We start from the raw sequence: 26,165 nt of genomic DNA on the forward strand, positions 1-26,165 counted from the left end.
AACTAACTTTTTAACAAATAGAATGTGTTGTAGTGGATGGATTCCTTCCATAATTTTCCTTAATAGTGAAACTAATTGATACCAATAGAATGCGTATAATTAGAAATGAAGCAGCCTAGGGCTGCCATCTGGTTTCCTGAATAGCCAACTAGTCTTAAACCTGGTCCCCACCCCATTTTCCTACTCCAACACATGACTAAACACAGTTAGCTGTTAATCTTCTCAGTCTTAATAAAATCTTTTCACAGAAGCGTTGTTATTTTAATTCTAGAAATTCATTCCTATAGCTACAAAACGTATTGCTGGGTGCCACATATGCTAATAACCTTCTGCCTGCAAAGGTTAACAAGCTCTTCATGCTATATGATTTCACACTATCATTCAGTGCCGCAAACAAAGCTCTACTAAACAGTGCTATTCCGTTATTAATGCTTATGATGTTGAAATAAATTCAGTAATAGTATTATAGTCTCCCCATTTGATTGCATTCCATCAACAAAGTTAAATTCAACTTTTCCCTTATGTCTATTGACAATTTATTCTGCAGTTGATTTAACACACTAAGGGCAGCCACTCTTGCACATCAGCAATATATTTCTATCTATGTTACATGAATTCATTATGGAAGTGCTCTCACCTAGGTCACCAATCTTTATAACACAGCATGGGAAGGATTAGAAACAGAAGCTGCTTTTTAAGAATATACAGAAACTAAGGTCCAAATTGCAGAATAGAGTTCCCTGATTGGATATCCAGATGTATTCTTGTCCCTAAGCAGCAGCCGTCGGGCCACTGTCTGAATCAGGAGAAGAGATGAACTAACTCCCACCCCACCCCCTGTGATACCAAGTTCCTCATTGCCATAAAAGAAAATAAAAGAATACTTACAACATTCGTTGCTTTAGTTTATTTTTTGGTCGTCCAATAGGTTTTGTATATCGCCGCCTTATCTGTGTTGCTTTCTCATGAAGTAACTTTCTTCCTTTTTTCTTTGGTCGGCAAACCTGGCAAATCCACATACCTGCATTGATGTTAAAAATAAATCCCATGAACTATGCTAACTCTTTACAATCATCTTTTTACCAATTGGCAGCAAGACAAAATAATTTACTGTCCACTCTCTACCTCATTCTTCCTTGGTAGAAAATAAGGTCTAATGTAACCAGGGATCATTTTGTAGAAAAAAAGCGGGAGGAACTCATTAGCATAACTCATTAGCATAACTCATTAGCATAAGCCATGACCCTTGACCTAAGTGTGTCATTAGCATAACTGATTTGCATATGCCACACCCCCTGACATCACCTATCCTGGCTGTTTTGGACCCAATCTTGGCCATTCAGGGCCGAAATTGGGCCCAAAATGGCAAAAAAGGGCTGAAAATGGCTGAAAAGGGGCCCAAAATTGTCAGGATCGGCCGCTGCTGAGTGGGAGAGTGATCCACCATACGTCAGAGGCCCGATCCAGGCCGTTTTGGTCTGATCCAGGCCATTTCGGCCCCAATCCAGGCTGAAACGGGCCCCAAATAGTCGAGAGTCAGGTGGGCGGGGCCACCTGACATGTGACCTCTTTGGGGAACTGCCTGAACTGCGTTCCAGCACATTCCCCCTCAAAATGAGCCCTGGATGTAACAAAAATTGGTTCACTGCCTAGTATCTCTGGAACCTGCTATCTACCTTTCAGTCAGGGTATGGACAGCACGGTCATGAAAATATCTGGGTCCAGGTATACCAATACAGTACCATATCACAGGAAATTTCCACCCAGGAAGAGAAGAGGGAGTACGTCCAAGAAAGCCAAAAAGAGTCATCGAGATAAAAAAAAGTGTAAGAAAACAGCCAAACATAAGCCTATCATTAGACCAGCAAAAAAGGCATGAGAAGGAAAACTATTATATTGTTATTCTGCTTTACAGACAGTCTCCCAAAGTAGATCTGCTCATTTACAATTCCATACACAAAACTGGTAGTTCTTTGAAATTATGAGCTGGAAGGAATTAATTCCATCTTAAGGCAACGAAGATCACAGGCTGGGGTCATACGTAGCATAATTTGTATTCCAACTTTCTTCCTGTTACATGATTCATTTTCACCCAAGAAGCACACAATATTTTTCTCCAAAAAGCAGCAAAAGGCTTAGTGCTAACATCGTTAATGTTCTCTGACTTCAGGAATGATTTGATTTCCGAACGAGAGTATGCAGAAGAAAGTCAGAACTACACACATCCATATAGTAAAGTTATCTCTTTTTTTCCGCACACACACTGCCAACAAGTAAGGCATTTTTAATAACACTTTGGCTTTTAAACTATTAATCATTCAGTTGAATTATTTCAATACATCTGAGATGACCAAGGATGACCAAAGATATTTGATTCTGACTAATTTGCAAATAGCTTAAAGCTGCAAACGTATTAAGAGAATCAAGAGAAAGGCAAATGAGTGCTGTAACCAAGATTATCATCGCTGGAAACTGACATTTTAATAAGTGTGCAAAAAAATAAATGCGTCACTGACTCATCTGTCATCTTGGCAGAGAAAATCAAATTAGTGGTGGCACTGCTTCGCTTCATTTAGGAAGGCGAGAAGGATGATCTCTGTTTAGGCACCTCCTGAACTTTTCAACAAGAAATCCAAAGTTCTGCCCGCCAATGAGCAAGGCTAGAGAATCATTAGGCTCTACGCTGGGAGATTCAGGTTGAAGTTCACACTTTGAGATGGATTTGGTATGTCCTTTGATACCTTGCTAGCTCAGCCCTGGCTTTTCCTCTACAAGCTCCTGCCTGTACAACGCTCGACAGACTGGAACAGAAGTAATGACTAATACACATAAAAGAGGGACTGCTTCAAAGGGCCACAACAAATACACAGTCTGACTGATGCTAACAGCTACTGCATAAATAATTCACTAAATCAGTTCATGATACTGCACTGATAGTCAAGATATATATTGATTGAGCAAGACTACCCCACCAGGCTAAATGTATTTGAAGGATATTAATTGATCACCTTTTGGCATTCGGGAAAGAGGCGGGTCACAGCATTCCATGTGGAATCCTCTGTCGCAAGAATCACAGAAAAGCATATTATCCTGGATAAAGAAAAAAGGAGGGGAAAAGTAAAGTGATCTTACATACATTTTAAATATCTTGGTTAAGTAAAAACATTAATAAAAATGAAAAATATATAAATTTCATCCATTTTAAAAGAGTCCCTGTTAGCTAATCCTATAAGTTTGGTTCAATTAGCCCTAAAAACAGTGAAAATTATACTGAACATTGTACTGTATTAAGGGATTAAAATTTACCGCATTTTTGCCTTGGATTCTACAGGCACTGCATGTCTTGCATTCAATACACTGCCATCTTAAGGCCTTCACATTTGTCGTCAACTCCAGACAAAATTTCAAACATGATGGATGTCCTACAAAAAGGTAATATTTATACATGAAGTTTTACAGTGTTCCAGAACACCTTGAAGCTCTATGACGTCTTTTCACAGTAGACCTCCCCAGTGCTGTCTATTCCCAAGAGATTCATCTCATGGGCGGGATGAGGAGTGGCTGTTCAGGTTTTTAAAAATTATTATTATTATCATTATTATTACTATTGGAGCCAACAATATTTGTGTTTACTGTTCATGCTGCATGGCAAAACTGTTACAATTGTCTGACCTTTCATTTTATGTTAAACTACTTCTGAAAATACGTACTCTGGGTCATTTTCATGAAATACACTAGTCAGCTGACACTCAACAGCACTCTTAGCTTTAATTTCTTCGAATCTGACTGCTATTGGTACATGTTTCTACAGTGCGTACAACAGGAGGGCTAGAAAACTATAAAAATGCAAGAGGAAATGGATATTGTTCTAATTTGTGCTACTTGTATGTAGATTCTTTCCAACCAACAACCTATCTGCTGTCCTGAGGATGAACATGCCTATGGAGAGAAGGTGAGAATTGAGCTAGATACATTATGCAATGCCTGTGGAAACCTATGGCATGTCAGTAAGTACCTGGAAGCAGAAATAGGCAAAGGCAATGACCCCCAACATGGAGCCCAAGGGCACCATGGCACCCACCAATGGGTTTGCTTATTCCCCAAGATAAAGATCAATTCTAGCTTTCCTCCATCTCGCTGGAACAGGAGAACCTAGACACAACTGACTTCACAGAAGGAAGGTGCTTAGCTGGCAACTTGCTAACATTTTGTAACTGGCCCCAGTACCTCGTGGCAACCATTTTGTGGTGGTGCCCATTCCCTGTTATCAAAATTGCAAATGTGGCCACAAGGCAAAACAGATTAGGAATGCTTGGTCAATGGCTTTGCAAATCTTTCAACCAATGTTTACCTGGGCTAGCCCCCCACTACAAAACTTTCATAAAATGGAAGAGGAAAATGCCTCTAACCAATGTCTGTAGTTAGAGGGGGGAAACAGAATGTAGCTTGGAACTAATTTGCACATCCATTGTTCATTTGTTCTCCTTCACCAGATGACTCACTTGCTCAATGAATGTCTTAGCTGTCGATTATATTGTATTTTCACTTGCACTATGCAATCTGCCTTGGATCTCAGCAATAAAGGCAGACAATCAAATCAGAAGAGGCAATAGGAACACAGTGCCCTGTGAGTACAGGATAATGACCATTCCAAGCCCATCACAGGTCCTTTTAAGTCCTGAACTTTGCTGTTCAACTGTGGACATATTAAAATCTTTGGTTCAGAAGAAAGGCCTGAGAAAGTTTACAGAGCTTGCTAGCAGCTTAACTACACAGCGATCCCGGAGATAAAGAGTTAGTTCGTTATCAGAGCCTCCATGGCTCAAATTTGAACCAATTAACATTCCTGAACTCTAAGCAAATCTCACACCTGTGGGAAAGAGGCTGGGACCAAAGCTACAGATTGGTTTCACTTCTGCCCACTCACGTAGTCTTGCTAGCAACTGTGACTTCAAGTCTTAGGGTTCTGATTGGCTAACAGGCCTGAGCCAATTGAGACCCCTTTACCCATAAAATAAGTTAGCAACATGGAGTGGCTAGAGGCTAAGAGAGAGAAGCTAATTTCCCTTTACAGGATGGCTGCTCCACTGCAACCATCTTTTTGTCTGCTGTCATGGATCTAACAACTAAAGTTCTGTCTGTCTCTGAGGTTATTTGCCCCTGTGCCTAACTTACGTTTGCCTTCTGGAACTACTGTGATATGTGTAGTTAGAGATTATATGCTAAGGTTTAGGTTTTTTTTATCCCTACAGCCTGTCTTGTCTTTTTTGAATATCTTTGCACCTTAAATAAATATATATATTTTTATCTTGTGTGGTTCTTGACTCTGAAACCTCAAAAGGCTAAAACCTGTGTCTTGACTAGAGATGGGCATGAACAGCAATACGAACAAAAAAAAGCCACGAACAGCCCAATCTGCTGTTCACGAACAAGCTGTTTGTGAGGCCCCATTCTAAACGAACAGGTGGTCGTTGCAAGCCTCGTTCATTGCTGTTCTGCTGTTCGTCAAGCCAGACAGTCTGGCACCTGCAATCAATTCCCTTGGCAACTTAGGCAGGGATTGCCTGAACTCTGTCTGAACTCCTGCTGTTGCTCTGGAAACCCCAATCTAAGTCCAATTTAGCTTGATAGGCAGCTCTTCCTTTCAAGTTTGGAGCTCTAAATTTGTTACAACAAGGGAGCAAAGAGAAGGGGGGAGGGGGGCTCCCAGCTCTGACTTTGCAGACAGTGGAGAGGGAGAGAGACAGTTGCTGTTGGCATTTTGATAGAGAGAGTGCACTGGAGCTTGAATTTTCTTTGTGTGTGGTGGGATAGGGATCTACCCCTTCAAGTTCCAGGGCTGGTGCCAGGCTCTGGGGCCAAGCTATTATTTATTATAGGTACCTTTCCTGGTGCCTGCTCAGGTCAGGTTTCTGGGAGTGGTGCAGTAGGGATCTTGACTTGGATGATGGCTGGAGGAGAGCTTGCTGGCCCCCACGAACAGCCAACTACAAACATGTTCGTGAACAGGGGCATGTTCGTGGTTGTTCGCAAGTCCCTGTTAACGGATGGCAACGAACAACGAACATCATGTTTGGTTTTTTTTCTGTTCGTGCCCATCTCTAGTCTTGATCCTGAACCAGCTACCAGGTAAAACTTAGCTGAGAAACTCTGCTTGCAAGTCACTCATGCAAGGTAAACCTTCTATTTAGCTTCCTGACAGGCTGGGAGGTTTGTCCTTTTTTCTCCTGGGCCTTGGGATTAACAAAAGAACTGGTGGCAGCTATTGAGGCTAATGTGAGAACAGTCTCTCATTGGCAGTTTTGTAAAATCTTGTTTAACAAAGACCCAGAACTCTGTGTGTATTCCCCCCAGCCTTGGGCAGAAGCAGCAGAGCCCTGCTGTCTTTGACAGCAGTTCACTTTATTATTCATTTGTTTATATGGCACAACTGGGGTTCATGGGGCTTTACAAAGCACAAGAGGACAACTACTTATCCCAAGGTGCATACTAGCTAAATTGGACACAATGGAGACAGAAAACATAGAGAGGGAAGGGAGACAGGGATAAATAGGGAACTAATATGCATTGATTCCCACTGCACATGCCTGGCAGAGAAGCAAGGCTAAGGGCTTCAACCAAAACATTTTACTGAAAAAATAAGTCTCAGAAGAGATTTGAAGTGAGGGATGGCATCAAGAAGGTATCCTGGAAGGCAGTATGAAGCATAAAGGGCAGCACGAGAAAAAGGGAGAAGTCATTTGAAGGATCCAGAGAACTTCAGAAGGGTAATGGGGCTGTAGGAGTTAAAAATACTGGCAAGAATTTCTCAGGGCCCAGAGAGCTTTGAAGGAATCTATGCTGTATCTAAAAGTGGATAGGAAGCTAACTAGGGCACGAGTTTATGCATAACCAGGATAAGAAAGACAAACTATTTTGGTGTAAAGAGGGCCAAAGTGCAACAGCAGAAGACCAGAGAGCAGAAGGTCCAGGGCAAGAGATGATCAGAGTATGAAGCAAATTTTCCCAGGAGAACAGAGAGAAAGGACCACATATTTTTTGCAAAAGGGTAAAGGAGGCAGCAATAGAACTTAGTGAGAGGCTGAAAACTGCTAACAAAGAGAAAAGAAAGATACAGGCTTCATGCCTGTTCTGCAGCGTGTAGACACTGTCAATGGATATGAAGAGTACACGAGCAGACAAAGGCTTAGGAAGAAACGTATCTTGAACATAATGAGTTTGGAACAGTGAAGAGCTGTCCAAGCAGAAATATCAGAAAGGCAATTTGGAGATACAGGATTGGATTCGGAGTGAACATTCAAGGGTAGAGCTGGCTGTTAAGAGAACAGAAGAGGACCAAAGACAGATCTCTCGTGATCAGGCACAGTAAGAGTTTTCCCTTGTAAAACAATTAACAGATGATCTGATAGAAATCTGCTGAAGCGAAGAGCATCAGAGCAGGTCAGAGTAATCAACTGTATCACAGGCAGCAGAGAGGTCAAGGAACGAGAGATCTTTGGATTTGACAGTGAGGAGACAATGACTTTGGTGAAGGTAGTTTCAATAGCATGCAAAAGGCAGAAGCCAGAGTTGTTATGGGATCAAGTAAACTGGAGGATGGTCCTCATGTATAAACTTCCTCCTCTTTCAATCTCAAACTCTCTATGATGGTGACCACAATTTCTATGAAGAAATTAAGGGCTTGGAGCACCTTTCTTATGTAGAAAAGATTAAGGCGGCATGGTGTGTGTGTGTGTGTCAGTTTGAAAAAAAGACAATTAAGAGGAGACATGATAAAAGAAACAAGCCTGATTTGGGCTCCACAGCAGCCCCAAAACAGGCCCGATCCAGGCTGCTGCTGCACACGGGAGCACGTATGGAAGGTGTACCCCCCCCCTTGCTGGCCAGGTAAGTGGAGGCAGGGGGTGGAGGCCCCGCTGGGGATCTGGCATCCCTAACCTGAAGGCTGGCAATCCTATGTGAGGATTATAATAACACACTTCGTAAACCACTCTGAGTGTGGCACTAAGTTGTCCCGAAGGGCAGTATATAAATCAAATGTTACTACTACTATTACTACTACAGCAAAAAGTAGATTACAAAATGCCAAAGGTTTCTGATGAACAAGTTGAAATAGATAATACTTGCCCTAACAAGGTCATTACAAAGTTCCTAAGTTATGGGAGAATACTGTAACAACAAGACACATTATTGAAGATCTGAAGATCCCTAAACAAAGGCTCCTGGTTGACCAAACACAATTTGTAATGGGATGGCCTACAAAAGATACCACAACAGAAGAAGTATGCCACTACTAACGCTAAATCCTAATTAAGCAGGACATGGCAATGTGGATTTGGTTCCCGTGGCTATGTAATACTAACAACAACCCAGGAACCCAAAGCAATATTTCTTCTGAGCAGTACTAGATTAGAAAAACTCATCATTCCTATACATTGTATAAAGAAAGCAGGAACATAGCATGAGTAATCCATTTTAAGAGAACAGTTTTTATAATAAAAGTATTTATTTTTGCACAGTACAGAATTAATTTCAAGTTAAGCTCAGAAGTTATTATATCAGATTTCAATTTTTTTAAAGTCACCTGTAGCTAAGCTTTAGCCATCTGGCAATTTGACTGCCAGTCTCAACATGTCATTTTGTATATCTAAATACATCTAAGTAACTAATTAAACATAATTTAGCTTTAATGAGGCAGAGAGAATGCATCAGTGTTAATTCAAATGGAAGCTGATCCATGAAAGTCGAGTTTTCCAGCTCTGATGTTCCTTAGAATTGAGGGTGAATTGTTATAATGGAAAAATAGCTGACATGCATTAGGCACTGATTAATGAAAAGTTGCATTTGCAAACAGCCAGAGTGTAACAACTAAATTGGAGAAAAATATTTCATATACATTTGGTATCTAGTTAAAGTGCATTTTCATAAATTAGCTGGGAAGCCAATAGAGTCTAACAGAAAGTAGAAAGAAAAAATTATGTCATGAAGATACTGGGTAGGCCTTCTTGTTTCCTGTTCATAAGCTAGTTGCAAATGCGAGATAGCCTATAGTGCCTCCATGAGAGTGAATAAAAAGAACAGTAAAAGCTAAATAACAGGGAGGAAAGAACACCTTTAGGGCACAGCTTCATTTGGTGTACTAGATGGATATTCATTCCAAGATAACACTAATAAGAATAAGAAGTGGCGTAACATTGTTTTATCCATCCTTTAACTCTTAGCCACTTAGGCCCTGAAAAACTGTTTCACTTCAAAACTTAAAGGCCACATTATGAATTACATAGATAGCTGTATGCACTAAGGAACAAAGGCCTATGATAGCTCTCTGGTACCTGGACACATTTACAAAACTTCCCAGCCCTATAGGACTTAAGAACACAGATCAAGATGGGTAGCCGGCCGTGTTAGTCTGTCTGCAGCAGTGTAAAACAGCAAGAGTCCAGTAGCACTTATAAGACTAACAAAATTTGTGGCAGGGTATGAGCTTTTGTGAGTCACAGCTCACTTCTTTAGATACAGCTAGAATGGGGGTCCATCTGTCCTTATATCTTGGTGAGTGGAGTGATTTCAGATGTCAAATGATAATAACAGGTAAGTGACAAAAGCTAGTGAATGTCAATAGCAGGCGTGATTGGATAGGTTGGAGTATGCAGAAGGAGTGGTGGGTGTGGAGAAATCAGCATTATAATGAGACAGGAAGTCTAGGTCTCGATTCAATCCAGGTGGATGCATTGTCTTAATAATGAAGCTTTTGTCACTTATCTGTTATTGTCATTAGGCATCAAATCACTCCACTCACCAAGATATAAGGACAGATGGACTCCCATTCTAGCTGTATCTAAAGAAGTGAGCTGTGACTCATGAAAGTTCACATCCTACCACAAATTTTGTTAGTCTTATAGGTGCCACTGGACTCTTGCTCTTAAGAACACAGCTTTTAAAAAATAATTTATTCATTTATTAAAATGTTTATAGCCTGCCTTTCTCAGCATTCATGGTGGTTCACAACAGCTTAAGAAAAGCTTAAGAAAACTGACTGTCTGCAGTTGAACCAGTAATCTAAGGACACCTAACAGTGCTATGGTAAGAACACTTTCCTAGGAATAAGTCCTATTGAATTGATTTGAGTAGGATTCTACTTAGACCTCCTTAAGACTGTCCCTAAGTTAAGGAGTATTTTTCCACTACTAATGCCTACCCTAAACCAAAATCAGCAGCTACAGGGACAAATTTCATAGTGAGTTGTCTACTGAGTTACAGAAAAAGCTAAGCATTGAACACTGTTTTATTTCCTATATCTCCATTGATCCATTCCACATAAAGAATGGTTTTAATGGTCTATAAGATGTGATTTTATTATGTATGTTAATGTGTTAGTGAGCTTGGTGGCCCTGATGAAGGAAGAATGGCAGGGTATAAATTCTATAAATTAATAAATAGTTTTTGCATAGCCAAGCATTGCTGGTATGAAAATATATGTACTAGGTAAAGGTAGTCCCCTGTGCAAGCACCAAGTCATTACTGACCCATGGGGGGACGTCGCATCACGATGTTTTCTTGGCAGACTTTTGTTCCGGGGTGGTTTGCCATTGCCTTCCCCAGTCATCTACACTTTACCCCCAGGAACTGGGTACTCATTTTACCGACCTCAGAAGGATGGAAGGCTGAGTCAACCTTGAGCCGGCTATCTGAACCCAGCTTCCGCCAGGATCGGACTCAGGTCGTGAGCAGAGCTTGGGCTGCAGTACTGCGGCTTGCCACTCTGTGCCACAGGGCTTACTTATATGTACTATGCATTAGGATTTGCTGATTTTCTCATTACCCATTCATTTATTTCAGCTTGATCACCTGTTATTTCAGCTTGCAACCTGCTTCACAGTTGCAATCAGCACATTCAGCCACTTGAATGTTTACCAGTGTTCAGATATGTATCTGATTGTGTTAAAAAAAAAATTATGCAAGTGCAACCTTGTACTGCTTTCCCTGCAGGAACCCCGCATACACACACACCTGAGGCTACCATCATTACTCATCTAGAAGTTCACCATGTTCTTGAAGTTTAAAAAAAAAATCACAATGATTTAACGATGCAAGTTTTTTCTGTTCTTTACAGCTGCCTAAAATGTTTGTTAATACCACAGGCAGGGAGGTACTGTGGATGTTGATGAAATCACGGAGGTATGTGCTTACACTGCCTCACGGAAATTAACGGAAATTATAGTCCCCTCCACTAGGGGTGTGCACTAAAAAAAATTCCGGGTTATCCAGATCTAAGTTTCAGGGATCCCAAAAAAATTCCAGGATCTCTGAAATCTGGGTATGATTCTCTAATCCAGTTTGGCAAGTTTAAAGAATCCCAGATTTATCTAGCCAGTATTCCCTATGGGGGAAACTATCCAGGAGGCTGGAGGGGCAATTTTCAAGCAGACTCCAACAAGTTTGCAAGGAACCTACTCCTAACTGTCCACTAAAGACCCCCTAAGTTTCAGGAAGACTGGACCCTGGGGTCCAATCCTAAAGGACCCTGAACAAGGTGCCCCCAGCCACTTTCCATTATATCCTATTGTGGGAGAGTTCCCAAGCCAGATCTCAGGAAAAATATAAAAATACTGGCCAAAGGCACACTCCAAATGCAGGCTCAATCCAAAGAAAGCCTAACAGAACCAAACTGAATTCCTTCCACAAACTCATGTGCCCACAGCCACTTCCCATTGTTTTCTATGGTGCGAAAAAGCCAAGCTGGCTCTCAGGTAGGAAACACACAGGGGCAAGGCTGCCATTGGCCAAAGGCACACTTCCAAATGCAAACTCACCAAGAGAAAGCCCAACAGAACCAAACTGAACCAAGGGAATGGAATCCCCTAGAACCAAAGTGAAGCAAGGGGGCCAACATCAAACCAGAGAATCATGTCAAATCAGTGAATTCCAAACCAAACGGAAGCAAGGGACACTGCTGCTACTTAGCCCAACAGAACCGGTGCCACTCACAGAAGCCAGGCAGAAGCCAGGGCCAGTAGGGGAATACCACATAACCAAGCAGGTACACAACCGCTCAACCACAGTGCAATGGCAAGGAAGTAGAGCTGCTGTAGCATAGTGGTTCAAATCCCTCTACTGCCATGAGCTCAGTAGGTGACCTCGGGTAAGCTACTCCTCTCAGCCCCAGATCTCCACCTGTATTGTGAGGATGGTAATAACACTGACTGTAAGCTCCCTGGAAGCGTGGAGGCCTGCTTCTGGCCATCCACCATCTTGCCCTGCAGCTCCCCAAAGGCTCCTTGCAGGCCTCAGATGTGGAAGAGTGAGGCAGGTTCAATTCACCTTAGCCCTCACTAGCTCCTGGGGGGGACTGCCTCTGGTGCACGTTTGCATGTGTTCTCTCTCACTTGCACCTTCAGCTCTCTTCCCTCTTCTCAGTCTACTTCTAAAGCACCCCTGCTATCCCTCCCCTCATCTCCTGCTCTACCCCTCAATCCCCATCCCCAGATTCCAGGTCAATCCCACTGCCAGAGGCTGAAGCGCAGCCAGTAGGAAGCTTGAGAGTTGACCCGCCCTTCTTCAGACCACTTACCACTGTAGGTGTGGAGACTAGGCCCTGCCCTGCCTCAGTGGGTCAGGACAGAGTCTCCTCAAGGGGAGAGAGGAGTTGTCCATTGGCCTGCACAGCAGCCGAGAGCCCTCACTTCTAAAGCAGAACCCTGTGGAATAGCTCCTCCACTGTCTGGGAGCACTGGGGCTTGGCCACAGGGAGACTGTGGACAGGGATAATGTGAGTGCCACCCAGCTGGGCTGGGACACTGCGGTGTGCCCGGGCTCAGCTGAGGCTGAGCACCTGGGTTGCGCTGAAGCCACCTAGCCGGGCCATGAGGAGACTGCACACCCAGCAGTGGGGCTGCTGTGGACCTGAACAGTGTTGGAGCCACCTGCCTGGGTGCGGAGGAAGCTGCATCCCTGGGCAGGGTGGGAGCCATGTGGCTCAGTCGAGTGGGGAAGACCTGTTTCAGCCATGGGGGAGCCTCCTAACTTGCCTCTGGGATGGAGTGGCTAAGGAGAGCAGCGGTGTTAGGAAGATGTTGGGCACGGATGTGTCCCACAGCTGCTGGGGCTGCTGGTATATCCCACCCCTCCCAGGGCTGTGGAGGGTGGTGTCTGCATCTCTCTGGGGCAATATTGGCCCAAGTCCAGGGTACCAGTGGCAATCAAGAGCTGAAGGATACCTGGCTCCTACAGTGCTGGCACTGTGCATAGCAGGGGTCCTTCATCCTCTGGAAGTGCTCCCAGATGTCAGATGTGTAGGGGCACACATGCTGCCCTGCAGCTGCGGGCATTCCAGGAACCGCCTTCAGTGAGGAACTCAGGGCAGACACACCATGTCTGGGAGGGCAGAAGGAGATGGGCCAGGGGGAAGAGGATGAGATGTGCCACTTCCTCTTTCCCTTCCTCCTATTCCACCATCCTCTCCTCCTGCCTTTCCCTAAAAGGCGTGCTGCTGGCCTCAGAGGAAACCAGGGAAGGCTCATCGGGATGAGCTTTCCTCCAATTCCTCCGGCGTCCTCTGGGTCCCTGGGGTGAGCTCAAGAACCAGAAAACTCTTGTCCCCAAGCCCACCCCAAAGGACACCTCATGCTGCTCCTCCTCCCGCTGCTGGGTTTCAAAAGCTTATACAAACACTAGTTCTAATTTAGCACCTCGGCTGACTTCAATGACACTAAGAGACCCAGAGCAAAGGTCAGCAGCAACTTAGTTAAATATTTCACTATGGGCTGTCTATCTATTTGAGTAGAACACTATGCCTGAAGCATTCTTAATTCCTACACAAACCTGTTAAAGGGAAAACTCTGTTGTTCCAGGTAAGCTAAAAATTCATTTTTGCTTGTTTGTTAACAAGACTTACACCTACCCTCTGTTAAAAAAATCCTTTTGAAAAGTTCACGTGGTTCTCGGGACTACCCAACTCCACTAATGGCAAAAATGAAAATAACAGTAGCACAAACTACACACCTCATGGTGAAAAACAATCCCTCTTCTCCAAAAAATCAGAATAGGAACTAACAACAAATATAAAGCAGCAACTCTGGCCTTTACACTGAAAGAGGAAGGTCAACCAACAACAAGAGAACAGTTATTTTCCCACACACAAGAACAGTAAATCTCTCAAAAATGAAAAACAGGAGATGCTCTTACTTGCCTTTAAGCCACCATGCATGGCAGCAACAATAGGAGAAAACAAATAAAATGAACACTTGTAGAACAATGCCTCTACAACCCTCCTGCACACATGCACAACGGGCTGGATCCTGTGGGTGTGTTCTGCTTACAGCAAAGCTTTCCTCTGGCACAGGATCTCCTAGTGATGCAAGAGGCTCTGCTGCCCCCAGAAGACATTCATCAACATGACGCCGCTTATGCCAGAGGAAAGTACCCACCACTAGCAGAGCAGATCTACCCCAGTATTTCCCATCTTTATTCCACCAGCATTCCTTATATTCAACACCCCATCTTCTCACACTAGCACTTAACATAACTTGCATTACCAGCGTTGAATCATCGTGTGCTCTAAGAATGGCGTCATTAAAACCAACGTTTCTGACCTCTTTCAAAGCAGAACATGTCACTTCCCCTTACTCGGTTTTAGTGTAGCGGGTTTACTTCCCACACTCATAAAGATCAGGTCGTTATCAGACAAGAACAGATGGATGATATTTCAGGCCTGTGGCAAGAACAATGAGTATGCACCTAGCTCTTGGCACCATAGGTTTCAAATTCAAGATTACAGAATTCCAGAGTGGTAACAATATCTCCCAACCAACAGCCATTCATTTGACAAAAGCTTCACGCACACACACTCTGACCAAGCCAGCAGACTTACCACTACTGCCACAGTCAGCACAGGAGAGGAGTTCTTCTGGTTTTTTCTCACGGTTTGATTCTTTTGTCCCCAAACAGAAACTACATATTGGAATGGGATCCGCTCGTGGCTAGGAAAAGAAATTAATAATACTTGTCAGTTGTCTTCCATACATAATTCTATTTCCATTTTTCTTGATAAGTAAAAGAAAGCATTTTATTCCATTTAACTACAGGACATCACAATTTTTATCTAGACCACATATATAGTAAAACCCTTTTTGTTCTAAGAATAATACATATTGCACAGCATTGCAGAAAGTTGCCAACATTCAATTATGTTTCTCACTGAGGAATAATAATAAATAACTGTGCAGACTAAAATTAAGCCAAAATCAAGGGCAGCTTCAGCTCATTTTTACCATTACTTTTAAAAGAACTGAGAGCCAAGCTACAAGTGACGCCTGACACAGGTTGGACACTTGTCAGCTTCCCTCAAGTTTTGATGGAAAATGTATGCGTCCTGGCCTTGTAGCTTGGCTCTCCATTACAGCTGCAAGACCAGGATGCCTACATTTCCCATCAAAACTTGAGGGAAGCTGACAAGTGTCCAACCTGTGTCAGGCGTCACTTGTAGCTTGGCTCTGAGTATGCTCCTATCTGTGGCAGGAAGGTGCATGAAAAGCAGAGAGATACCTATTTCCCTCCATAAGACTGCCAATGAAGCAAATAAGATTCTTCAGGTCACAGTTATTTTGCATCAGCTTCATTTGAGTAAACTCGAGTGTAGGGATGTTCCAGTTTGGTTCAAGTCCTGCAACAGGGAGCTGATTTTTCAATTATCACTTCAACTCTGTCAATCTGTTCATGGCTGTTTGGCACACAGCTTCACTATACTCCTGCCTAACCATGCCATACACTACAACTGGCTTTTCACACAAGCACATTCTTACACAGCCTGACTGAGCGCTATTTCCCCCACCCTTCCTGTGTAACTGCTCCACTTGATAGCCGACTGTTTAAAGTGACAATTAAATCAGTCATAAATAAATGCTGTGTTTGATAGAATCCTACACTCTGTGTTCATTTAAGTAGTCCCTAGTGATGCCAATGGCTACTGTTCAATTTGAATTGGAACCATCTTTGTACATGCAGTTTTACGTGCTCGGCAGGCATTTGCAGCTCTGTGGCACAAACCAAACAGGCTGTGAGATTGGCTCACATCTGAAAGGGGTCCCAGATGTTTCGCTAATGAGTTAGGAACCATAGACTTCACTTCACCATTATGTTGCCTTACATATTATCTGTTGCTTTAAATATGTACTTCTATATACTACCTGTGCTTCATGTTGTTTAATGTAAATCCTAGAATTGAATATGTTCTGTTTCAGCAATTCTTCAACCTCATATTGCATCCTTGCTAATGCTATGCCTTTGTAAACTTGTATTCATTTATCCTATGACATTGTTTATGGAAATGTTCTTGACACAGTATGGAAATGCCTGCCCTTGTCCTTGCTCCTGATTGTACTAATCTCACACTATGTAATCCGCCTTGAGTCTCAGTGAGAAAGGAGGAATATAAATAACATAAACAAACAAACAAACAGTAACTTCAATGGTCAAAAAGTTTTTGGTGACATCACAGCATTTCAAGAGCACACCTACATATTAGTTCTGTGTACAATACTGTGTATAATATCTAAAAAAAAAGACTTGAGATTTGTTATATTATTTTGCCCTTAAGTGACAACCAGAAAAACATAAATAATAGGGGTGGGTATGGATTTGTCATTCTTTCACCCTGAAGAGCAACGTTTGGCCTGCTAGTCGGAAACCAACATGCAAAAGTAAACTGGACTTTAATAATCCTTTTCTAATAGGAAAGTCACATCTCCAACATACAAAGCAGACCAGAAACTAGCATTAATATATGTACAACAGGTAGGACTAAATCCTTATTTTTGAATACAAAACACCTAATATAGACACAGCGGCCAAAACTACAAATAATAACAACAACAACAACAACATTTGATTTATATACCGCCCTTCAGGACAACTTAATGCCCACTCAGAGCGGTTTACAAAGTATGCTACTATTATCCCCACAACAAAACACCCTGTGAAGTGGGTGGGGCTGAGAGAGCTCCAGAGAACTGTGACTCTCCCAAGGTCACCCAGCTGGCTTCGTGGAGGAGTGGGGAAGCAAACCCAGCTCTCCAGATTAGAGTCCTGTTCTCTTAACCACTACACCAAACTGGCTCTGAATTGGAGACAGTGATTCTTTCTGCTAAATCTTCCTCCAAAAGAGGAATACATCATCCAGTCTTTCACCAAAGCAAGACATACAGTGAAATCCTAAGCAGAGTTAGACTGGAGTAACTCTGCTTGGGATTTCATTGTTAGTGTGTCATGGGATCCAATTCAGTGTATAAAATAACAGATCCTTTGTAATTGTCTTCATCTGGGTTACTTTTGTTCATTAAAACAGCAGTTAAAAGCACTTATGAATGTAAAAGTCACAATAGTATTTTGAAATATTAGTGTTCCTAGCAGAATTTTAAAACTAATGACTTATGTCATAACACCTCATACACCAAGTCTACAGATTTTACCCTTTCATCGGATGCTTCATAAATTCCAAACTTACTGGCATTACTCTCTTCTATATTTTTAATATGTAAAAAAATTCAACTCATTAGGAGTTGGCAATCCAGCGTCTTCTTTACTCCAGGCCACTAAAACATTAAAATATTAAGATTCATACGTATGTGTAAAATGCAGCCCAAAGCAGCATGGCTAGGTTTGAAAGCTGCAAAGAACACAAAGTAGCTTCATGCAGGATGTTAAAAGAAAGGTGTAGTGGTACATGAGGTTTACAACCAGATGCCACTATAGCACCTTTGCTAATTTAGAGACTTGTTACCTGTACACATCAGTCCGCAAGTCATAATTTCTTGGCAACTGGTTCATTATCACTGTTCCATAGAGGTAAACATCTTAAAGGGAAAGCAGGTCCCCCCCGCTCTCTCTCTCTCTCTCTCTCTCTCTCTCTCTCTCTCACACACACACACACACACACACACACACACACACACACACACACACACACACTCCTTTACACCTTTCAGTTTCAAGTAGTCTTTCACAGTGTGACGTGTAAACTCTGGTTCCCACTCAAAAATCTTTAAAAAGAAATTGTATATGGCTACCCATAGGCAGAGACAAGGAGTTTCACTAGCTATGAATCTGCTAAGAAAACAGCACAGCTTTGATCTTATTTCACAACCTTGCTATCAAATATTTTGAGCTCAACTGTACCAGTTAACAGTAATTGTCAGTTATTAAAAACAAGGTCATAAGTAAGCTTAAGCAGAAAGAGCTGAATAATTTACTATTTACCATACCCTACTTTAATACACTCACGAACGCCTTAATTTGGCCTTACTATCACTAGAGTTGTTGTTTCTCCCAGGCAGGCATGCCCAAAAGCTAAGAGTATATATGCTATTTTGCTAGCACGTCACAAAACAATAGTATCACTGGATTACTTCCAGGGACCTCTTCCTCATCAATAGAAAGTAGGCAATATCTCTTGAAAATCACACATGCCACAGTCTACATAGAAGAAAACATCTGATCCTGTATCATAAACAAAGACTCACATCACAGAACAAACTAGAGAGTAACAGTTGGGGGCAATCTTTCTGAAAGCAAAATTCTCAAGGGGTCATAAAGGAGGAATGTGCATGCCCCATCATCCATAATCCTGGCCCTTTTAGCAATTCTAATCAAAAGATGTTGTATGCATAGCAAACAAAAAATACAGAAGAAATGGCAGAAAATGTAGCTAAAAAGTACAGAGGAGTTACAGAGCTACAATAATATAGCTACAAACAAAAATCATGCAATACCTCTTATTAAGGCCAACCACAACATCACAACAATGTGCAAGCTTTCAAGTTCTGCAGAATTCTTCTTCAAGCTTGATGTAAAACTAAACTGGGGGTGGGGGACACATTTTAGGCAACTTGTACATATGCTGTGTACATCCAAGGAGGCTGAATGGGGCCAGTGGAACCACCACCACCCTTTTGAACATCCATCTTGATGACGAGTTCTGGAGAACTCTAAAGCTTGCATTCAGTTCCCTTATGCTGATTGGTCTTAATAAAAAGAATCATATGGGTTTTGTTGGTTTCCTGTCAAAACAACTGTCAAAGCAATCAATTGGAGTTTGGTTTTATGGTTAGCAGAGGCACTTAGGTCTAGGGCCTTTTTCTTTTATGCCCCCCTCCTCCCTTTGAGATCTGAGAGAGAAGAGTGTTCCTTTGAAAGCTGGGGCTGGAGGGTACCATGGCTCCCAGGCTGATATGGCATAGCCTGTCTCTTGAGGTGTGAAGGTTCCCAAGGCCAAAGGTCTTGGACAGTCCAGCTCTGGCTTTAGTGGGACTTGAAAAATGACTTCCTTCCTCACACCTGCAAGGCATAACAACAGCGGTACTGGCCTTGCAGGCTTGCCTTCTGATTGGTTAACTCTGGGCACACTCCTGGCAGCGTGCCTTTAAAAGATGGCTTGGTTCCTCTTGGAGTATCTCCACGGTTTTCCCTAAGGATCCATTTTGCCTTCTTGTCTGCCTGCTTTGCTGAAAGCCTTGTCTCTGGAAGACCACGGCCTTAGCTAATCTCTCTTTGGATTTTTGGACCTTTTGATGCTTTTTGGAACTTGCCATCTTGGAGCCTGTTGTTTTCTTGAAGGTATCTGAAAATTAGATTAGGGTTTTTAGTATATGTTAGATTAGTTCATTAGTCTTTGTTATTTTGTTTGTTTGCTGCACTATTCCATAGTTCTTGATATTTGGTTTGCACACCTTAATAAATTTTATTACCTATAATTTGTGTGGAATCCATGGTGTTGTGCTCCAGCGCAAATCCAGTTCTTTGACCACTTTGCCACATGCTACCCAGCTAATTTCTAATAGAACTCAGTCTGTGGGGTGCCTATCTCGCAGGGCTGACTTTTGTTTGTTTAGTGCCCTGAGGGCTGGAGGCTTGCCTCTCAGTTACCAAGCTGTGGGGATTATCAGAGAGACTGGCGGTAGCCGCTATCTGGCTTTGGTTGCTTTGTCATCTAGGAATTTGTGGGCTGTTCTTTCTTGGAGCTAGAGGTTCTGGGTCAAAAGTCTCTTCTACAAGGGCATAGTTTGGAATGTACCTTCCTTGCAAGACTACTGAAGCCCTCAGTCAGCGTCTAGCTGGAACAACACTTGAAGCTCCTCTTTTGCTTTCATGCAGCTTAAATGATCTTGCCTCAGACCTGGCAGTCTCTGAATAATGTTACTACGTAGATAGGATTTCCAGGTGCCCACCAGTGACGGGCAAACTCCCAGGGGTCTGCTCCCTTGCCCACTGATCCCCAGCAACTGGCAGGAGGTGGCAAGCTCCCAGAGGTTGCCTGCAAAGAGCAGGCACTCCAGGAACACGCACCCTATGCACGCTCTCCCAACAGGTGCAACACTGTCATTCCCGGAAGTGACATCATCGCGCCAGCTGCAGGAGCACTACCACGCTTCGTTTGGAGCTGACTTTGACCCCGAACGGGAGAATCGGCCTCGCACAGAGGGCGGGGGTGCGTCACTTCCAGGAGTGATGTCATAGCACAGGCGCCAGAGCGTGCACATGAAGGAACACCGTGCTATTGGCATGAGGTAAATGCCAGGTCCCTCCCCCTCCCACTGGGAGTGTATAGGAACCTGGCAACCTTACCTGTAGACCTTGGCCTTGAACAGACCAGACAAGGAGAAAATTGAGAAAATATAGTCTTGTCAATTTCATATATTCTCATTTCACTTTCCCCTTCAAAGTAATTGAGAAGTAAGGACTTCAACAATGCTTGAATGTATACACAACTTTTAAAAAAAATTACAAGGGAGGGCATGAAATGCCACAGGGCATTGAGAATGAAGAATACATGGTGATGCAGAAGACTGGAGTGTTATTTTTCTCTCTCTTCAATATGACCCCATTTTATGGTCTCAGAAGCTAGAACACGGACCTGAGAATATTCTGTTCCTCAAATACTGCATGTGCACTTACTACCAGAATGTACAAGCAACAAAATGTACAGGACTGAAGGCCTAGCCAGACACACAACTGCACATGCTGAACAGTGATTATTCTAAGTTGATTTCTATATGCAGACCATAATTTCTTTTCTATTTGTAAAATGTCGACATCAAATTGCCTTTGGAATTATCCACCTTCCTAGGATGCAACTTTTAGCCGTTTTCTTAAAAGTATGGAAATAGGACTGTGAGCTTTAAGGGGGGCAAGGGGCAATCTGCAGCCTTGGGTAATTGCTGCGAAGACCCTGGAAGACAGAGTTCTTACAAAATATTCTACTGTATTGCCACCCTCCCCACCAGTTAGGCAACTTGGTTCTGACACTGCCCTCACACTCCAAGCCAGGGAAAAACAAATGCCTTGTCTGCTATTATTCCCCTGTCCAGATATTAGCAGTTGTAACAGCTCTCCCAAGTTGGGCTCCATAATTAAACGCTAAGGGTGTTCCCACTTTGCTGTGTGCCCCAAGTCCCAGCTATCTTGTTGCAAACCCTCCCAGCATGGCCACTTTTACATGCTCTTCCCACCTGGATTGTCACCCCACTAGTTTACCACCTGGTTTTTGCCCCAGGTCCCTGGCTCTGATCCCAAAGCCCTTCTTGGGACACATACTTCTCGGTCTGTGCAGGCTGTCACAGCTATCAGCTGCCCAGATGCTTGGCATTTCCCTAAATGAAATTCCATTCAGAACGGGTACTATAACCTCCACTTTTCCTGCTACCACTTCTTTGTCTTCCCACCTACCACTTCTCTAAACTTCCTCTGAGTTTACAACACTGCACAAGTGCCACAGAAGTTTTAGCAATGGCTATCACGTTCTTGATATTATTCTGACTACACAAGTGAATGTTATATCCCACACAGTAAACTGTTACCCATTTTTCCAATATTCCAAAATTCCTTGCCCATTCTACAGGAAAGTTTATATTCCTGCTACAGTGCTAATGTATGAATTACTTAATGAAATGCTTCTACAAATAATCCATATATATATATATACAGACATCAGATTCTTGCACATCATATGTTAATTCAAATGCAAATTAAACAAGCAGTCCTCTTCTCAACAAAGCTCTAAGAATCAGGGCTAAATGATCTTTTTTAGAAGTTGAACCAGTCATGACTAGTCATGGGTATGAATCAAAAAAATTTAATGAACCAGCGGTTCGTGGTTCGGTGCCGACGACAATCCCGAGGTCGCGAACCTTAACGAACATTTTCCACTGCTGAACCGGTTCGCAGGTGCGCGGAATGGCCCCTGTGGCACTTAGAGAGCCCATATTCCCGGGGAATGTTTTGCAAGCTCTCCTACAGCCACCACCCAAGTTTGGGCAATATTACAAAAGGGATCTTGGCGTTATACCCTCTCCAATCCAAGGCCCCCAGGAAACTCCCACAAAAATCCAAACTCAATTATACTCTTAGTCTCTCTCCCCAAAGGCTAGCAAGTAGCAAGCAACAGCTCTGTCACACTCCACTGCTCGCTGAAAGTGAAACCCAGCCTGGGAGCCCACGGCTATTTATAAGCACAGGTCCCATTGAGCAATGCAGGAGGTCTGTGTTTGGCCGTCAGAGCTGCCTATCAGAGTTTGAAGGGATGAGATTGGAGTGCCCAGGGCTACAGAACATCCCATTCTCCCTCCCTCCACTGGGTGTCTACTCCCAACTTGTAACTGCTTTTTAGCTCCGTGGTTGGAAGGAAGACCTGCTGATCAAGGTAAGCTGGGCTTCCATTCGGGTTTCCAGGGCGACAGAAGGAGCGCAGACAGAATTCAGGGATTCCCCCAGCTCCGTTGCCAGGGGAATTGGTTGCTGGCGCCTCACTGTCTGGCTTCCCGAACCGCAGCTTAACGCACTGAACCAGGCCTCTCCTGAACGCTGGTTCGTTGGCCGTGGACAATCACGAACTGCCGGATCATGATCGCTTGATTGCCAATTTCGTGGGGTTTTGAAGTTCGTAATGCAGTTCGTGCCCATCTCTAGTCATGACTGTGTTGATAGGACTGTTTCGGAGTTAACAGAACAGTGGTTGTGGATGCTGTCACAAAACCTAAGCTTAGCCCCTTCACCATTTCTCATAGTTTTATTAAAGCTATGACAAAAATGATGTCGTATATAAATAAATATATAGGTGACTCTGGTTGTCATCACCACAACAATAAGCACACTTTTCAAACTTGCCTAACTCTTCCTCAATTTCTCATAATAGCATTACTCATTTCAAAATTTCCATTTAATTGATTATTGGAACCAGTATAGAAAGCAAGAAGAAATGGTTAAGAAATGAATTCATCTACAGCTACTAAATGGTGTAGTTATGTTTAGATTACACAAGCAATGAAAAGAATTTCCTGTATATTTATGTTATACAACAAAACATTATGAGTTTTGGGTTGGATCCATCCAGCTTTTTGACTTAATCTTTACCAATTCCCCTCCTTATTATAGTCCCTCTTCCACATAGCTTCTGTCCATGCAGATCCATGATCCAAAACCCCAGCCATTTTGTTGGTTAAAGGGAACCCCTTCCTCCCTTTTGAACCAGTGGAAAAGCTGACTGGATCCAACTCATTGTGCTTGCTCTAAGAATTGCTGACACTACAAGGAAATCATTGCTGAAAATATTAGGTGCAACAATGAAATTTCTAGGCACCTTGCCAACCTGATGCCTGGGATTTGTCAAGCCCTGTTATGTAGTATCCAGAAAGGAGACTGTAAGAGAGCAACAATCAATATTTATATGAATCAGATGGCCAAGTAACAATTTGTATATTTCAACCAGTCTTCATGAAATGCTTTCTATTTTAATTAATTCAGTCCAGCTCGTCTATATAGTTCCTTTCTATCTGGAAAAATTACACTTTAGCAAACTCTAAGCCTTTTAAGACAATGTGATTATATCATATGGAAATTTACTGCTTCAAATGTCCCAAGACTTCTAGGATTTTTAATATTTTAAAGTCAAGTAACATATTAATAAAAATTAGTGGAAAAGCATGGTTCTTTTTGGTTCTCATTCGCAGAATCACTGAACTTACTATAGGCTTGCCATCCTCCAGGTGAGGCCAGGAGAACTCCCAGAATTACAACTGATCTCTTGATAACTGGGATCAGTTCCCCTAGAAAAAATGGCAGCTTTGGAGAAGTCTATGGCATTATACCCCACTGAGGTAACGCACCTCTCCAACCACACCCTCCTCAGGCTGTTCCCCCAGATCTCCAGAAATTTCCCAACCAGGAGGTAGCAACCATAACTTACTATGAGTATTCCTTCTACTCAGGCATAACAACAACAACAAAAGAGAATACAAAAGAAAAAAACATTATAAAATACCAATAGTATCTAGCTAGAAATGAGCCAATCCTCCAGTTCTCTCCTGATTGAGATTTGTTTTCTCTGGAGGCTTTGCTTCAACAACTGTCCAAAAATTTCACAGAAATTTGAAGTGCAGAATTGCAAGGGGTAGAGGGAGATAAGCATAAGCATAAGCATAAGCATAAGAACATAAGCAAAGCCATGTTGGATCAGGCCAGTGGCCCATCCAGTCCAACATTCTGTCACACACAGTGGCTAGAAATCCAGTGCCATCTAAAGGACTGTCAGTGAGGCCAGGACACCAGATGCCCTCCCACTGCCTTCCTTCCAGCACCAAGACAACAGAGCACCACCTCCCCACAAAGAGAATACCATCTATCTCCTGTGGCTAATAGCCACTGATGGACCTCTGCTCCATATATTTGTCCAGTCCCCTCTTGAAGCTGGCAATGCTTGTAGCTGCCACCACCTCCTGTGGCAACGAATTCCATGTGTTTATCACCCTTTGTGTAAAGTAGTATTTTCTTCTATCTGTTCTAACCCGACTGCTCAATAATTTCATAGAGTGCCCACGAGTTCTTGAATTGTGAGAAAGGGAGAAAAACACATCTTTCTCTACCTTCTCTAACCTAGCTGCAGGAATGCTCTTGTGCTTCGCTTGGGGACGATCATTCATCTTCACTTCCTTGATGCCCATGCAAACATCAGACACTGGGAAAAATTCAAATCCTAGTGGAATGCTCTTTTGGGACCCAGAAACTGAAAGCAAAGCATATATCCATGTACTGCTATTTAGAAAAACAGACACAAATTAGAAATCCCTTCAAAAAGAGCCCTTTGTATGAAGAATCAACTAAAGGTATTTTGTCACCCCATCATATTACAATTTTGCTCTCCCTCTACTCCTCAATAAACCAGTTAGTTCTTGTACAGAACAACATGGGTTTGTGGAAAATAAGCTACAGTTTCCTGACATATAATTTTCTTTTACTTTCAATCTAACATAAAACTTAATTTGTTGCAAGAAATCACACCTCTATATCAGAATGCATTTTAATAGATACTTAATGATCTTCTTCCTTAGAGACAAGTAGTTTTTGGTTCCTCAAAGACTAATAAATAAATTCTACTTCAGTGTTTAACAATAGATTTAAGCATATGAATAGGGCTGCCAGTCCCCTGGTGAGGGCAAGGGATTCCTCTGCTCCCAGCTTCCACCCCCAACCACCACACACCTGGCCAGTGGGAGGGGCAAGACACGGGGAACAGGCTTGGGAGGCAAAATGCCTTCTGGGCAAGCCTGCAGCAGGTGCAACAACATCAGTTCCAGGAGTGACATCATCACCCCAGCTGCAGGAATGCTCTTGTGCTTCGCTTGGGGACGATTTGGAGCATTCCTGTAGCCAGCGCGATGACATCACTCCTGGAAGTGATGTCAGTGCCGGAAGCGTGTACACTATGCACGTGCACATACATTTTCAAACAGTTGAGTACAGGACTCCCCTTCCAACAGGAGGGTAAGGGGACCTGGCAACCCTACATATGAACTTGGTTTTAAGAAGAAATCTGCTGACTACGATTAATTTCATGCAACTAATAAAACAGGCTCCATCATGACAATAAGAGTGCAATCCTAAACAGAGTTACTCCAGTATGAGCCCATTGAAACTCTACTTAGGATTGCACTGTTAGTCGCAAGTCTGTGAGGCAGCCAAATATTCCTTTTTGGGTTTGCTACAACAGATTAGCATATATGTACTCCTCTAGAATTCATCTCCAGAATTAATTAAATTTGTGCCAAGCCCTCACCAAGACTTAGCTCAGGACTCAAGTGTAGTGTTCAGAATAAATAAAAATGCTTTTGAGAATGCAGAGA

The 26,165-nt window shown here is 42.8% G+C and overlaps 1 protein-coding gene across 2 annotated transcripts in view; it reads right to left on the bottom strand.

Moving 5' to 3' along the window:
- KAT6B (lysine acetyltransferase 6B) overlaps positions 1 to 26,165 on the bottom strand; it is a 151,600-nt gene that overhangs the window by 70,095 nt on the left and 55,340 nt on the right. For both annotated transcript variants that reach the window (XM_054983672.1, XM_054983671.1), the window contains exons 2-5: positions 14,870 to 14,978; positions 3,307 to 3,422; positions 3,009 to 3,090; positions 889 to 1,021 (exon numbers count right to left, since the gene is read on the bottom strand). In XM_054983672.1, coding sequence (XP_054839647.1) covers positions 889 to 1,021; positions 3,009 to 3,090; positions 3,307 to 3,422; positions 14,870 to 14,978 — 440 coding nt within the window. The remainder of the gene's footprint in view (positions 1 to 888; positions 1,022 to 3,008; positions 3,091 to 3,306; positions 3,423 to 14,869; positions 14,979 to 26,165) is intronic.

The sequence above is a fragment of the Eublepharis macularius genome, chromosome 6 (assembly GCF_028583425.1).
Source record: "Eublepharis macularius isolate TG4126 chromosome 6, MPM_Emac_v1.0, whole genome shotgun sequence".
Lineage (NCBI taxonomy): Eukaryota > Metazoa > Chordata > Lepidosauria > Squamata > Eublepharidae > Eublepharis > Eublepharis macularius.